At 37.8% G+C, this 15,931-nt stretch overlaps 1 protein-coding gene across 3 annotated transcripts in view; it reads left to right on the top strand.

Annotated features, from left to right (window-relative positions):
- Positions 1 to 15,931, top strand: part of TRIM33 (tripartite motif containing 33) — a 122,484-nt gene that overhangs the window by 95,522 nt on the left and 11,031 nt on the right. For all 3 annotated transcript variants that reach the window (XM_025387474.1, XM_025387493.1, XM_025387483.1), the window contains 4 exons: positions 9,438 to 9,570; positions 10,997 to 11,060; positions 12,653 to 12,812; positions 14,001 to 14,350. In XM_025387474.1, coding sequence (XP_025243259.1) covers positions 9,438 to 9,570; positions 10,997 to 11,060; positions 12,653 to 12,812; positions 14,001 to 14,350 — 707 coding nt within the window. The remainder of the gene's footprint in view (positions 1 to 9,437; positions 9,571 to 10,996; positions 11,061 to 12,652; positions 12,813 to 14,000; positions 14,351 to 15,931) is intronic.

The following is a 15,931-nucleotide window of genomic DNA, read 5'->3' as shown; positions in this document are numbered from 1 at the left end:
CTGGACCATACAGAATGGAAACTTTTTAAATACAAATTAAAAAGTAACATTTCTAAGATAACAGCTTATAGTTTGCAGCTTATAGTTTGCGAAGAGCTTTCACAGGCAATATATAAGTTTAATGCTTAAAATCACCTGATATGTAATATCCCTGTTTTATGGATAAGAGTAAGAGAGGTTCATATAACCGCCTGATGGGTTAATTCTGTCCACCGCACAAACAAAATCAATTCACGGAGACCATGGCATTGCAGTAAAAAAAGAATTTAATTGACATGAGGCCACCCACGCCACACAAGAGACGGAGTTATTACTCACATCACTCTTTGAAGGCTTGTAGTTTAGGGGTCTTGTCTTGTCTTGTCTTGTCTTTTCTTTTTTCTTTTCTTTTCTTTCTTTTCTTTTCTTTTCTTTTTTCTTTTCTTTTCTTTCTTTTCTTTTCTTTTCTTTTTTTTTGAGATGGGGTCTAGCTCTGTTGCCCAGGCTGGAGTGCAGTGGTGCAATCTTGACTCACTGCAACCTCCACCTCTGAGGCTCAAGCTATTCTCCTGCCTCAGCCTCCTGAGTAGCTGAAAGCACACGCCACCAGGCCCGGCTAATTTTTGTATTTTAGTAGAGACAGAGTTTCATCATGTTGACCAGGCTGGTCTTGAACTCCTGACCTCAAGTGATCCACCCGCGTCGGCCTCCCAAGGTATTGGGATTACAGGCGTGAGCCACTGTGCCTGGCAGTTTAGGGGTTTTTCAAAGGTAGTTTGGTGGAAGGGGTAGGGGCAGTAAGGCAATGGGTGCTTGCTGCTGATTGGTTGGGTGATGCAGTCATAGGGGCGTGGGAAAATCCCCCTTACTTGCTGAATCGCTTCTGGGTGGGGCCACAGGAGGGCTTGTTGGAGGGCTTGTTGGGTCCAGGTGGAGCCATTGTCTGTGTCAGATATGCAAGAAACCTCAAAAAGTATCTAAAAAGGCCAGTCTTAGGTTCAGCAATAGTGATGTTATCTGCAGGAGTAATTAAGGAAGTTATCTATCTTATGACCTCCAGAGTAATGGCTGGCAGTCCTTTATGTCAACACCTTAGCAGAATTCAGGCTCCTTTCCTCCTGCTAGCCTGGTGGTCTCTTTTTAACTTTACAAAGGCAGTTGAGTTTTGGGGAAGGGCTGTTATGTGAACTATAAACTAAATGTCTCCCAAAGTCAGCTTGTCTCAAGCCCAGGAATAATTAATGTCAGCATGAAGGCTAAAGGCAAAGAAGAGGGAGGTTGACTAGATTAGATCCTCCCTGACTCTTTCACTGATAGAATTTTTGCAAAGGCAGTAATACAGTTTGGCTCTGTCCTCACCCAAATCTCACCTCGAATTGTAATCCGCACTTGTCGAGGGAAGGACCTGTTAGGAAGTAATTGGATCATGGGGGTGGTTTCCCTCATGCTGTTCTTACAAGATCTGATGGTTTTTAAAGTGGCAGTTTCCTCTGCACTGACTCTCTCTCCTACCGCCTTGTGAAGGTGCCTGCTTCCCCTTTGCCTTCTGCCATGATTGTAGGTTTCCTGGGGCCTCCCCAGCCATGCAAAACTGTGAATCAATTAAACCTCTTTTGTTTATAAATTACCCAGTCTCAGGTAGTATCTCTATAGCCATGTGAAATTAATGCAGGCAGTTTCATTAGTGACTTTCCTAGAGTCACATGATAGATAGAAAAGTTGGAATTTTAGGCTGGGTGCAGGGGCTCTCACATCTGTAATCCCAGCGCTTTGGGAGGCTGAGGCTGGCAGATCACCTGAGGTCAGGAGTTCGAGACCAGCCTGACCAACATGGAGAAAACCCCGTCTCTACTAAAGATGCAAAATTAGCCACACGTGGTGGTGCATGCCTGTAATCCCAGCACTTTGGGAGGCTGAGGCTGGCAGATCACCTGAGGTCAGGAGTTCGAGACCAGCCTGACCAACATGGAGAAACCCCGTCTCTACTAAAGATACAAAATTAGCCACACGTGGTGGTGCATGCCTGTAATCCCAGCTGTTCAGGAGGCTGAGGCAGGAGAGTTGCTTGAACCTGGGAGATGGAGGTTGCAGTGAGCTGAGATCACGCCATTGCACTCCAACCTGGGTAACAAGTGTGAACCTCTATCTCAAGAAAATAAATAATAAGAAAAGTTGGAGTTTTAAGTCCAGACTACTAATTAGAAGTCCAGTTCTTTCTCTACATTACCTGTAACAATACCAGGGAGGTAGTTTGGGATTGTAGGCCTGGAAAGACATGGTATTGAGAGCTTTGGGCAGCCAGAGGTATGCACAGTTTAACAATGTCATTCAGTTTTTACTAAGCACTTACCTTATGCTAAAGTTCTCAAGCATTGAGGATAAGAAGATAAACAAGACTTGGTTCTAGTTCTTAAGAACCTTACAAAGGGAGAGGCAAGTATCATCTTTTTTTTAAAAATATAATTCATATACCATGAGATCCACTCTAAAAATGTACAGTTCAGTGGTTTTTAGTACATTCACAAGATTGTACGACCATTACCACTAATTCAAGAATGTTTTCATCACCTCAAAAGAAATGGTACTCATTAGCAGTCACTCATATCCTTCTCTTCCAGCCCCTGGAAACCACTAATCTACTTTGTCTCTATGGACGTTGCACAGTATGAATGGAATTATATTTGGCCTTTGATGTCTGGCTTCTTTTACTTAGCATGATGTTTTCCAGGTCTGTCCATATTTTAGCATGTATTAGGATTTCATTTTTTTTATGGCTGAATAATATTTCATTGTATACATATATCATTTTTTCATCATCAGTGAACATTTGCTTTTCTTCTCTGGCTGTCAGGAGTAATGCTGCTGTGAGCTTTCATGTACAGGTTCATACAAGTATGAACGTAGCTGTTGTTGCATTGCTGGTTATAAAGAAAAGAGGTTTAATTGTGTAACTGTTCTGCAGGTTTTACAGGAAGCATATTTAAGCCCATTTATGGATTATTTTTAACTCTTCTTGTACTTAATTTGGCTAGATTAAGAATTCACATGGAGAAAACCTAGCATTAGCATTAGTTTAAGCTGCTGAAATAGCCAAGATAGCTAAGTTTAAGATTCAAATGTAGAGGTGAAGTCTCAGTTTTTTTTGCCTGATAAGAAAAACTTCCTCAAGGACTGAATTGCACTTTAGTGTGTAGATATGAGATATGGTTTGTTGGTCAAGATAGAGATGTTGTTTTAGACTTGGGAAATGGTATATGCAATGGTTTGAGGGAGTGAAAAGGCACAACTGGGAGTAATAAGATAGAAGTGAGTTGTTATACAAAATAGAATAGATGAGGAATTATTTGTATAGCTATTGATATATACTAAGTCAGATGTATTAATGGTGATATAGTTAGGTAACTAGAAGAAATATATTAAAATGAAGAATTTTAGCTTTACATTTTGTTTATGCAAGAAGGTAATAGGAGATAGTAAATGGAAAACAGGGAATGTTTTGTAGTATTTTTAGTGTTTCACTTATGGTACAGTACATGTATTTCATTAATCAGGTTTAGAACCTTTCTGTTAGTTGGTAAAATGTAGTATTTTCCTGATGATCAGTAGAATAGCAGCTAAATATGGAATCCTTTTATTAGGTTCAAGGCCAAGTCTTCAATACAGCATAACATTAGAGCATTTCTGGAAACATGGGTCACTATTAATGTACTTGTATATTTTCTTTAACAAATATCTGAGAAACTTACCATGTATTAGACCCTAGGTACTGATTATATAAGGATCAAATGGAAATGGTCCTTGACCTCAAGGAGTTTCTTGTATAATAGGGAGGTAGTTTTCTTTTGTTCTTTTTTATTGTTGTTCTTTTTTTTTTGGTTGGAGTCTTTCTCTGTTGCTCAGGCTGGAGTGCAGTAGCACAGTCTTGGCTCATTGCAACCTCCACCTCCTGGGCTCAAGCAATTCTTCTGCCTCAGCCTTCCGAGTAGCTGGGACTACGGGTGTGCACCACCCCGCCCGGCTAGTTTTTTGGATTTTTAGTAGAGAAAGGGTTTCACCGTGTTTTTCAGGCCGTTCTCGAACTCCTGACCACAGGTGACCCGCCCACCTTGGCCTCCCAAAGTGCTGGGATTACAGGCCTGAGCCACTGCACCTGACCGGGTGACAGTTTTCTAAACAGGGTCAAAACAGTGAGCTTATTGGTACAAATGGATGTGTATAGATGACAGTGAAAGAGTAGAGGCAGAAGATTCTACCTCTGCCTGTGGAAGTCAGAATCGACTTTATATGAGATCATCTTAAATTTGGACTTGAAAGATACGTAGGCAAGTGTTAGCTAGTCAAGGTTAGTTAGAAGGCAGATATTCCAGATAAGAATTATGTATGCTGAAGCAACAAAGGGCATGAAAGGAGTGTGAGATTCAAAGCAGTTAGGTATACTGTAGATGATAATTTCAAGTCTGAGGTCAGATTTTGTGATTTTTCTTTTTTATGCTGACTTTGTCACTGTTTTATTTTAAGCTGTCTTAAACCTGGGTGCAGTGGCTCTGACTGTAGTCCCAGCACTTTGAGGAGGCCAAGACAGGAAGAGCACTTGAGGCCAGGAGTTCGAGACTAGCCTGGGCAACATAGCAAGACCCAGTTTCTACAAAAAAAATTAAAAATGAGCCGGGCATCTTGGCATGGACCTGTAGTCCTAGCTGCTTGGGAAGCTGAGACAGGAGGATCCCTTTAGTCCAGGGGTTCAAGGTTGCAGTGAGTTGTGATCGTGCCACTGCCCTCCAGCCTGGGCAACAAAGTGAGACCCTGTCTCAAAAAAAAAAAAAAAAAAAAAAAATAGAATCTACCTCATGGATATGTTGGTAAGATTAAGTTTGGTGCCTGACATGTAAGTATTCAATAAATGTTAGCTGTTACGATTATTTTTCTCTTTCTTTTTTCACTAACCCTCATTATTAAAAAGTAACCTTTGGGAGGAAGGACCCCTATTATGCTTTCATATTATGCTTAATAGGAAAATTATAACCATTCATACAAGTGTGTTGAGTACTTTGTACTTGTCTTGAGGAACAGTGAAGATGAGAGAGACCTGCTGTCATAGAGTTTACAGGCCAGGAGAATGCAGACATTTATAGATTTTTAAAAACCCTACCTATAATAAATTGTATAGCATTACTCAAAGGGGAAATTATAAGGCATCAACCTAAGGTGAGTATATACCAGGAGAACCCAATAAAACCTAGAGGGTTGTTAAAGCCTCTTTGAAACCTGGAAGCTGGGTAAGAGTTAGTAGGGAGATGTCAGCAGTAAATTTTATTAGGAAAAAGAGCAGAATTTCAAATCCCACAAAGTCTGAAGGAACTGGGCACTTTTGAAGAACAGAAAAAAGTCCAGTGAAGAACAGGAAAGAGAGAAGGGCCTAGTTCTATAGAGGAAAATGGAAACTAGATCAGGTAGGGCCTTTGTTAAACTGCATAAAAGATTTTGGATTTTATCCTAAACTCAATGAGAAACCATTTTTGAAGGGTTTTGGTGGGGTAGGAGTAGTGTACATGACCTATCAGATTTGCCTACTTTTTAAAGGCCTTCATGAGCCATGTAAAACCACTGTAGCTTTTAAAAAAGAAAAAGGAAAAAAATAAAAATAGCTGTCTATCCCGTTCTTTCACCTGACTAAATCCCAGCACTATAACCAATTGGTGTACATCCTTTCAGATTTTTCCCTAGGAATATACAAACATGAATTTTAAAACACGTGTGTGTGTGTGTGTGTGTGTGTGTGTGTGTTTTAATATATTTTGGTTTATTTTGTTTTGTTTTGAGACAGGGTCTCACTCTTTTGCTGAGGCTGGAGTATAGTGGTGCTCAAGGGATCCTTCTATCTCAGTCTCCCCAGTAACTGGGACTACGGGCACACACTACCATGCCTGGCTAATTTTTTAAGTTTTCTTTTGTAGAGATGGGGTCTTGCTACTAATAGTTGACTGGGCTGGTTTTGAGCTCCTAGTCTCAAGTGATCCTCTTACCTTGGCATCCCAAAGTGTTGTGATTACAGATATGAGCCAACAGGCCCATCGTGTAATTTTTTTTAAGTAACAGAAAATGAGATTATACCACATGTACACACCTAGTGCTATAAATACTGTGTTGCAAGTTTTACATTTGTTTTTACATTTTTGCTTTTGGACTTTTTCTTTTCTTCTTTGTTTTTTTTTTGAGATGGAGTTTCACTCTTGTTGCCCAGGTTGATGTGCAGTGGCACAATCTCGGCTCACCTCAACCTCTTGCCTCCTAGGTTCAAATGATTCTCCTACCTCAGCCTCCTGAGTAGCTGGGATTACAGGTGCGCACCACCACGCACGGCTAATTTTGTATTTTTAGTAGAGACGGGGTTTCTTCATGTTGGTCAGGCTGGTCTCAAACTCCCAACCTCAGGTGATCTGCTCACCTCGGCCTCCTAAAGTGCTGGGATTACAGGTGTGAGCCACCGTGCCTAGCTGCTTTTGGACTGTTTCATGTCAGTCCTTAGAGCTTTCTTGTGTTTTAATCCATATAGTATTCCATTTCATTGGATGTTTGTTTAGCCCTCTCTTGGTGAACTTTTGCTTTATCTCTCATATGTTACTATTAAAAACAAAGCTGCATTTGTGAAAAGATATTAACGTCATTAGTCATTAGGAAAATGCAAGTTAAAATCACGGCGAGATGTACCATGACACGCTTATTAGGATGACTAAAATTAAATAGACTTAACATTAACCATAGCAAGTATTGGTAAGAATGTGGAGGAACTAGAACCTTCAAACACTGTTGGGATTGTAAAATGGTACAATCACTTTGAAAAAAGTTCAATTTCTTTAAAAGTTAAACATGTATCTGTCATAATGATTCAGCCCTTCTGCTTTTATTTGCCAAAAGAAAACAGGAAATATAGCTCTACAGAGATTCGTACTCACATGTTTATAGCAGCTTAATTTTAATAAGACAAAAACTGGAAACAACCCAAATGTCCACCTGCAGATAAATGGATAAACAAATTATGTGTTCATGTAATAGAATATTAACCAACAGTGAAAAGGAATGACCTTGATCCAACAGCAAGGATAAATCTCATTTATACTGAGTGAAAAAAATAGATGAAAAAAGCATACAGTATATAATTCAAATTATATAAAACTCTAGGAAAAAAAAACAACTAAAGCCAAAGAAAGCAAATGAGTGGTTGGTTGAGGACAGGTTGTTTGAGAGAGAGATTGAGTACCATGGGGCATGAGGAATCTTGGGGGTAATAGATAAGATCTGTTCACTATTCTTGATTTTGGTTTCCCAGTTGTATACTATGTGAAAATACATTAAATTTTCACATCAGATCCTACCCTTGAATATGTTTAGTTTATTGTACGTTATTTATACCTTAATGTCATTTGTAAAAAGCTGCATTGAGGCACAATGAGTGTATAGTTTTAAACACATATTTCTGTAAGCTAAGTTGGTAGAAGTGTAGTTACTGGGCCAAAAGTAATTACACATTTAAATTTCACATAGATATTAACAAATTGCTCTACAAAAAATATTGTGCCAGCTTATATAGTTGAAAATGCCCATGTTTACACTGTCTTCCCAAATCATTCTTCCATCATTTCCAGTGATGGATTAAAATGACATTATTGTTAATTTTATTTTCATTTCTTTGGTGAAATTGATTTTCTTATGTTCATTGATTATTTCTTCTGTAAATTGTCTTTTGTGAAATGTCTTTGCTCATTTTCCTATTGGACTGTGTTTTTACTTTTAAGTCATGAAAATTAAATAATACTTATATTTCCATGTACTTATTCAGGGATGCTCAAAAAACATTGCTTTAATGAATAAATGAATTAATGTCTTTTAACTTTATTTATGGTGACTATCCATGTCTAGTGAAACCCACAGGTGAATGTTTCAGTTTTTATATATGGTGACTATCCATGTCTAGTGAAACCCACAGGTGAATGTTTCAGTTAGCAGCTACCTGTTGGAGATTATAATGACATCAGGGATGCCCTTTAATGTACTTCCTGTTTGCCTCTTCCTGACCTGTCCATCCTCTACCCTTAGAGTTATCTTTCTAGCAAGAGATATAAATTGCAGGTGAGGAGTATAAAAAGGAGTGGAAATAGGTAACTTGGGATTTTCGTGTCTGTTTTGAATCATCTTCCCCCTTCTTTGTTTTTAGGTGGCATGCAGCCCCATTTTCATCTCTGGCCCATATTAGGTACTCCCCCCTCATAACAAATCTTCCAGTTGACTTGAGTTGCAGCTAGGGATTCACCTGTAGTTACAGCTTTACAAGTGCATCCTTGGCCAACAGCTATGACCACAGGGTAACGCAACTGCTATTGTCCTTTGATTATCCCTCCATCTAACCTACTGCCTACTCTCACCTTCAGCCCTTCATGTCTCTGGCATGGGTTTGGTTTTGTTTGTAATTCCAGTACTTTGGGAGGCTAAGGTGTGCAGATTGCTTGAGCTCAGGAGTTGAAGACCAACCTGGGCAATGTAACAAAATCCCATCTCTACAAAAAAACCACAAAAATTAGCCAGGCATGGTGGCACATGCCTGTAGTGCTAGCTATTCAGGAGGCTGAAATTGAGGGCATGGCTTGAGCCTGGTAGGTGGAGGTTGCAGTGAGTCGAGATGACACCACTGCTCTTCAGCCTGGACAGCAGAGCCAGACCCTGTCTCAAAAATAAGTAAAAGAACAATATGACCATTTCTTTTATGAAATAGTGTAAGATTTAAGGTAATATCCATACTTGAATAATTTTTTTTACTCTTTCTTACACATTTTCTCATTTAATCAGAGTTCTGCAATATAGGTGGCATGTTTTAAAGACAGGAAACTGACGTTCAGGTTGAGAACCAGCCCAGAATCATAGTTACGGGTCTTCTGGCTTTATCCTGCTGCCTCTAAGTAAGGGAAGGGCTCATATGTACTGTTGACTGTGCCCTTTTTTATGTAGTAAGGGGCCTTATGTGTCAAGCTAAGGGCTTTCTGTGGGCTATAAGAATTTTCTAGAGCTTTAGAGCTGGGTACTAACATAATTACATTTCTGTTTAAGTGAATTATTATGGACATTGAAATGGAGGGATACTGGGGACAAGAATACTGATAAATAGGTCCTGCGGCAATTTTGAGAAATGGCAGAAGTGTCAGAGCATGTCAGCTATTTTCATAATAGAACATACAGGATTTGTTTTGCTCTGAGCACGTAGTTGTTTGTTGAATAATACAGTTTTATCCACATAAACTTTATACTGTGTGGGCCCTCAGGGGACCCTAAGGAAGCAATAATAAGGCTCAACTTGATATTGGATAATCTGTTAGTTTATTAATAAACTGAGTATAAGCAGTGACATAAAATTAATAACTTCTCTGCTTTAATCAAAGCAAATTTGTCTTTATCTTCTTTCTCTTCAGTTGGAAGATGCTGGCTCAAGTAGTTTAGATAATCTACTAAGTAGATACATCTCAGGCAGTCACCTACCCCCACAGCCTACAAGCACCATGAATCCCTCCCCAGGACCCTCTGCCCTTTCTCCGGGATCATCAGGTAAAGCAAACAGGGATATTACCTTACTTTTTTAACACCTAAAAAAAAAACAGTCTCACTATCTTAGTCAGAATTCTCCAGAAAAACAGAATAAGTAGGAGGTCTACTTGAAGAGAGAAAGGGAGATTGAGAGAGATTTATTTTGAGGAATTGGCTCATGTGATTGTGGGTGTTGGCAGGGCAGGTCAGGCAGGCTGGAGACCCAGGTAAGAGTATTGTTACAGTATTGAGACAAAATATCTTCTTTGGGGCATGAGGAGGTAGGGGAGAGAACAGGGCTCCATCTTCTCTTCTCTCTTAAAAGGGCTTTACCTGATTTTATGAGACCCACTTGCATTATGGAAAATAATCTACTTTTCTCGAAGTCCACTTATTTAAATGTTAATCCCATCTAAAAAAAATACCTTCACAGTACCATCTATACTGATGTTTGGCCATACTGCTGGGTGTCATATCCTAGCCAAGTTGACACAAAAACAGATATTTTTTTCTTGATTGTTCTTTGTAATTATTTTTGTTCAAATACTATTGGTACTCGTTTCGCTAACTGAAATCATATTAATATATATCTGTAGTCGACACTGTTTGGAACTCCCGATTACTCAGCCCTTAGTATATTCAGTCTTTTATGGGTTTAATCCTATATTTTACAATACAGAGGGTCAGTTGAAGAGTTCTTTAGTTCCAAGTCAACTTTAAAACACTTTGTAAAATAATGAAACATTGAAAAATTATTTAAAAAGTAAGAGCTGAAGAAGAGCAGGTTAATTTTCAAACTGTAATTTTAAAATAAAAAATTTGCTGAGAACTATTAAAATAGCCATGATATGTAGCTCTCTTCCAAAATCCCATTACTCAGTGATTCAGTTGGGACTCTTGAATACGTGATTGAAGCAACTCCAAACAGGTTAACATTCTAGAAGTGTTATTGAATGTATTTTTCTGATGTAAATTAAATGTTATTTCTTTCTTACTGAAACGGACCACCTACTTCTTTCTAGAGGAAGAACAGTTCACTTGTGAATATGGATTTTCCATGAGATGCAAAATTAACATTTTTTAAATCACATAATTTTTAAGGTTTAATAAGAATTATTTTAGGACTTCTGAAAATAATTAATGGGAACCTAAGTAGAATATTTTATCAAATAACTTGTTGAGGGATAGCAGATAATGTTTTCTTGGTCTGTTTTATTGACTGGATAGTGGTGCCCTGAGGAGGATTCTGAGGTGATGTCTGGACACAGCTGAGAGAAACTGGTTGATGTCTGCTAATGGTTACACATGTATTCCCGACTTTGTGACTAGATCTGATTTCCAAGAATTTTTTAGCTGGGTTATAATAATCTTGAGTTCTGTGACCAGTAGGTAGAATTCCAAATATTCTTATATGCATTGATACTCATTTTGACTTACTACTTTTTAGGTTTATCCAATTCTCACACACCTGTGAGACCCCCAAGTACTTCTAGTACTGGCAGTCGAGGCAGGTGAGTGTTATGTCATTAATAATTATTTTTTTCCTTTTTGTTAAGAAAAACAGCAAATATATATAATAAAAGTAGAATATTACAATGAACCCCTGTATACTTAACACCCAGCTTTAACAGTGATCAAATAATGTCCAATCTTGCTTCTTCTATTCTTCTACCAATTCCTTTCTGGTCTGAATTATTTTGAAACAAATCTCAGTCATTTCATTTGTGACTGTTTCAGTATATATCACTTAATGAAAATAACTTTAAAAATTTATAACCACAGAACCATTATCACACCTAAAAAAATTTAACAACTCATTCTTTAATATCAGTAGAGAGCCATTAATGTTTAGTGTTCCCAATTTTTGCAACAAATGCCTTTTAAAAAGAACCAGATGATTTCTTTGAATCAGATGCAAATAAGCTCTATACATTTCCATCAGTTTATGTCACTATCAATTTATTTGTTGTAAAAATGTAGTTTCTCCTATAATGTTTTCCCAATTTCTCCATCTTGTCATTTAAGTACACACTGCCTGCTGTTTTTTTGTCTGTGTTGGTATTTAGGTCAAGAGGGTTGATCAGATTTAGGTTTGCTTTGGGGGAAGGGAGGGCAAGAAGACTTGGTAGTGTAGTGGTAGTGTGTACTTCCAGCAGGGGCGAATTATGCCTGGTTGGGGTTTTTGTGATAGCAACCGTTAATAATCATTGTTTAGCTCTATTATTTTTCTGCTGGTTGAAATATGATATTTTAATTATTGTATCATTCTTTATTTAGAATATTTCTGTAAAGAGAAACTTGCGTCATCAACTATTGGGTTATAGGAAAGATAGGATAAATTCTATTTGCCTGCTCTTGTGGTAACGAATTGATTTCTAACACCCTCCAACAGTGACAGTTTTATTGTTATTACCTTTATGGACTGAGATATTTAAACATACTTTATATATTTTAATCCATTATATATGTTATGTATCTACATATGTATGTATGTATGTATATATGTATTGAACACTTAACATTATTCCATCTTTGGCCTTCAGAGCTTTCTCAGGCTTGCTCCTTAGTGCTTTTGCTATAATCACAGCAGTCTTTTTTAAACTTCAGTGTTTCCTGTGAAACAGTGTTTCAGGTTCATTTTGTACATTTCTTGCTTCAGACCTGGAATCAGCTACTTTCCCAGGAAGTTCTGGTAATGTTAGCAGAAAAGCAGGAAAATAGTGTTTGAGGATAATACTCTAGTGCTAATAGCACTCATTGCTACTGAATTGCTCATTGTTTCTTAGGCCTTTTCAGTGGACAGAGCTAAGAAATAGGAGTGTGTGTGTGTGTGTGTGTGTGTGTGTATGTATGTGTGAAGATAGAAGTGCTTCAAACCATAAAATGTGTTTTCAGGGTCTTCTGAAAGTTGCTGCATAATTTTAAAGAGTTTGAAGCTAGGCTTTATACCACATTCCCCTTAACCACATTATGAGGTATCCTTATCGTCTACAAAGTTAATTGTCTGTTGTCTTCACTTTAGTAAACATTACTTTTCCTATAATTGTTTTTATTTATACCATATGTCAAACGTATCTGATCTTTATTTGTTGTTTCTTATTAGCTGTGGCTCATCAGGAAGAACTGCTGAGAAGACAAGTCTTAGTTTCAAATCTGATCAGGTGAAGGTCAAGCAAGAACCTGGGACTGAAGATGAAATATGTAGCTTTTCAGGAGGTGTAAAACAAGAAAAAACAGAGGATGGCAGGAGGAGTGCTTGCATGGTAAGCTCCCACTGGGGTCTGACAGGGACTTAAGGACATCACTTCATTGATTCTTTCAGCTCTGAGTATATTAAGACTAAGTAGTGGTTCTAGGAACATTTATTTATTTTTGAAATTTCATGCCTGGCACAAGCCAGATACATCTTTTTCTAACTCAACTTTTTTGTCTGAGAGTCAGCTGTAATTATCAGAAAAAACTTAATAATTGTACTAAGTACTCATTTGAAATTATCTTTGAATTTGTATTTAGTCAGTATTCTTGCCATGATGCTAAATCAGATTGTATCTTGTCCTGAAATTGTTATTTCAGTAGTCACGTTGAATCTCATGCCACAAAAGATCTTTGGCATTCTCCTGGACCTGTGAGCGCAGCATTAAGATTGCTGACACAAAAGAAATTTATTGATCAGAATTTTGTGAATGAGATTGTCTTTTGGCTTATGTATTACTAATCATTCTGGAGTTCCTTGAGTGGAACATTTTATATAATTTCTAATATAGAATGAAGGAAGGCTAAGCCCCTCTTGGTTTAAATATTTTGATTTTTGTTTTCTCTTTCTGACCGGGCTTCTTTTTCCTTTTTTATATGGTTGGCACATAGGAATTCATCTCAAGGTATTAGTATATTTAACACAGTATATATAGATTCAGAGAGCAAGAGATTCAGCCTTGGGTTTGGAGTACTGTTACCTCTTCATCCAGAACTTGGTTTAGAAAGTACCCCCATAAAAAAATGGGTGCCAAGGGTGGTGAACGATTTCTTTAAGTTGTTGCAACCTTCCTACAATATAGTGGAATGATAGGTGAGCAGAAGAATATTATAGAATGCTTCTAAAATGCTATGCAAAAGATTCTAGGTGTGAAAAGGAGTGTGCCATAATTAGCTCTCTCAAGGAAAAGTATAACCCTATGCTGACTTCCCAGTCAGTAGCTTAACAGTTTAATTAATTTACTTATTATCTGAGTGAGACATTATTAGAGGGACAGACCCCTTAAAATCATATATGTTAGTGTGCCTGAATAATTTTGGGATTATTGTCATTTCTTTATGGCACTATTGTGATTTATAAAATAAATTTAAGTTATGTCAGTATATCTATATGCATATTCACATAACTTTTAAATGCACATACTGCATACAATAAAGATTAAATGATTCTTCAAGAATTTATGATCGTTTTGTTTTAGTTGAGCAGTCCTGAGAGTAGCTTGACACCACCTCTCTCAACCAACCTGCATCTAGAAAGTGAGTTGGATGCATTGGCAAGCCTGGAAAACCATGTGAAAACTGAACCTGCAGATATGAATGAAAGCTGCAAACAGTCAGGGCTCAGCAGCCTTGTTAATGGAAAGTCCCCAATTCGAAGCCTCATGCACAGGTCGGCAAGGATTGGAGGAGATGGCAACAATAAAGATGATGACCCAAATGAAGACTGGTGTGCTGTCTGCCAAAATGGAGGAGATCTCTTGTGCTGCGAAAAATGTCCAAAGGTCTTTCATCTAACTTGTCATGTTCCAACACTACTTAGCTTTCCAAGGTACCAGTGAAATAATTGATTTTTGGTGTTCATTTTCATAAGCTAAAAATAAATAACAGAAGATTGTTCAGGGCAGATGGCCTTCTAACCAGTGCGTAGTATTTCTATAAAACAGGGAGCCTGTTATTCTTTTGGTATTAGCTTCCAGAGAAACTAACAATAAACTATCTAAGATCTAAGTGTTACATTAATGTTAAAGAGTAGATTTCATCTCCTGGCCTTTAGTTTATATTCAGTATAAGGAAAATAGATAAAATTCTAAATTAAGAGGGGGCTAAGGTTACAAAGCCTGTAGTCTGGTTATAATTCTGTAGTAAGCTTGGGCAATTCACTAATTATCAGGGATCAGTTTTTGCATCTACAAGTGGTACGTTTTGGTTTAGAAGAGCTGTAGTTCTTCCCTTCCATTTAATACTTTATGTTCATGCAATCTTTCATCTCTGATTTCAGAGACCATAAAATAGTAGAGTCATACTTGTTTTTTTCAATCTTCTCCTTTCTCTCTTGTCCCCCAGTTTCTTTTTAGTGGAAGTAAATCAGTATTCTTGGGGTAAACCCAGCTTTTTTCTTGTTATAAATGAAAAAAAAAAAAAAAAAAGATATATCTTCTCAAATTCCCGAGAAGCAGTAACTTTAATTGAATAATAGTACCCCGTTTGAAAGAGTCAGCCTTTTGGATTAGAAAACTAGTAGATATTTAAACAGTGCCAGAATATTTTTCTGAAGAATTGTAATTTCTTACCTAAGTCTTTGGAGATACAGTTATTTGCTAGAGATGTAATAAGGGCCTTCTTTTTCTTTACTCTTATTTAGAAAAGAAAAGCATTGGCACTTTGATCTTGAAATTAAGAGTTTTCTTTGGGTAGTAATATTTACTGGAATGTCAGAATTTTGCCACTGAATACTTTTTTTCAATGGCAAATAACTTTGAAAGGATTGTAAAATGTTGGCGCAAATTAGCCAGGCGTGGTAGCTCACACCTGTAGTCCTGCACTTTGTGAGGCTGAGGCAGGCGGAGCACTTGAGGTCAGGAGTTTGAGAACAGCCTGGCCAACATGGTAAAACCCCATCTCTGCTAAAAATACAAAAAATAAAAAACTTAGCCAGGCATGGTGGCGCACACCTTGTAGTCCCAGTTACTTGGAGGGCTGAGCCAGGAGGATTGCTTGAACCTGGGAAGCAGATGTTGCCGTGAGCCGAGATTGCACCACTGCACTCTAGCCTTGGTGACAGAGCAAGACTCCGTCTCTGAAAAAGAAAAACAAACAAATAGATTGGTTAGTACATATCCCTAGATTTAGGATCTATGTATATACCTCTCTATATATCACCATATATCTATTTATATAGAGAGAGGGAGTGAATATAAATAAATCATTTTAGAAATCATAGTTTGATAAGAAATCCTGATAAAAACAAAGTATATACTTGGTAGGGTTAAAATATAGGAGGTGGCCAGGCATAGTGGCTCATGCCTGTAATCCCAGCACTTTGGGAGGCCAAGGCAGGTCAGTCACTTGAGGCCAGGAGTTTGAGACCATCCTGGCCACCATAGTGAAACCCCATCTCTACTAAAAATAC

Source organism: Theropithecus gelada, chromosome 1, assembly GCF_003255815.1.
Source record: "Theropithecus gelada isolate Dixy chromosome 1, Tgel_1.0, whole genome shotgun sequence".
Lineage (NCBI taxonomy): Eukaryota > Metazoa > Chordata > Mammalia > Primates > Cercopithecidae > Theropithecus > Theropithecus gelada.
This window is presented reverse-complemented; position numbering and strand designations above follow the sequence as displayed.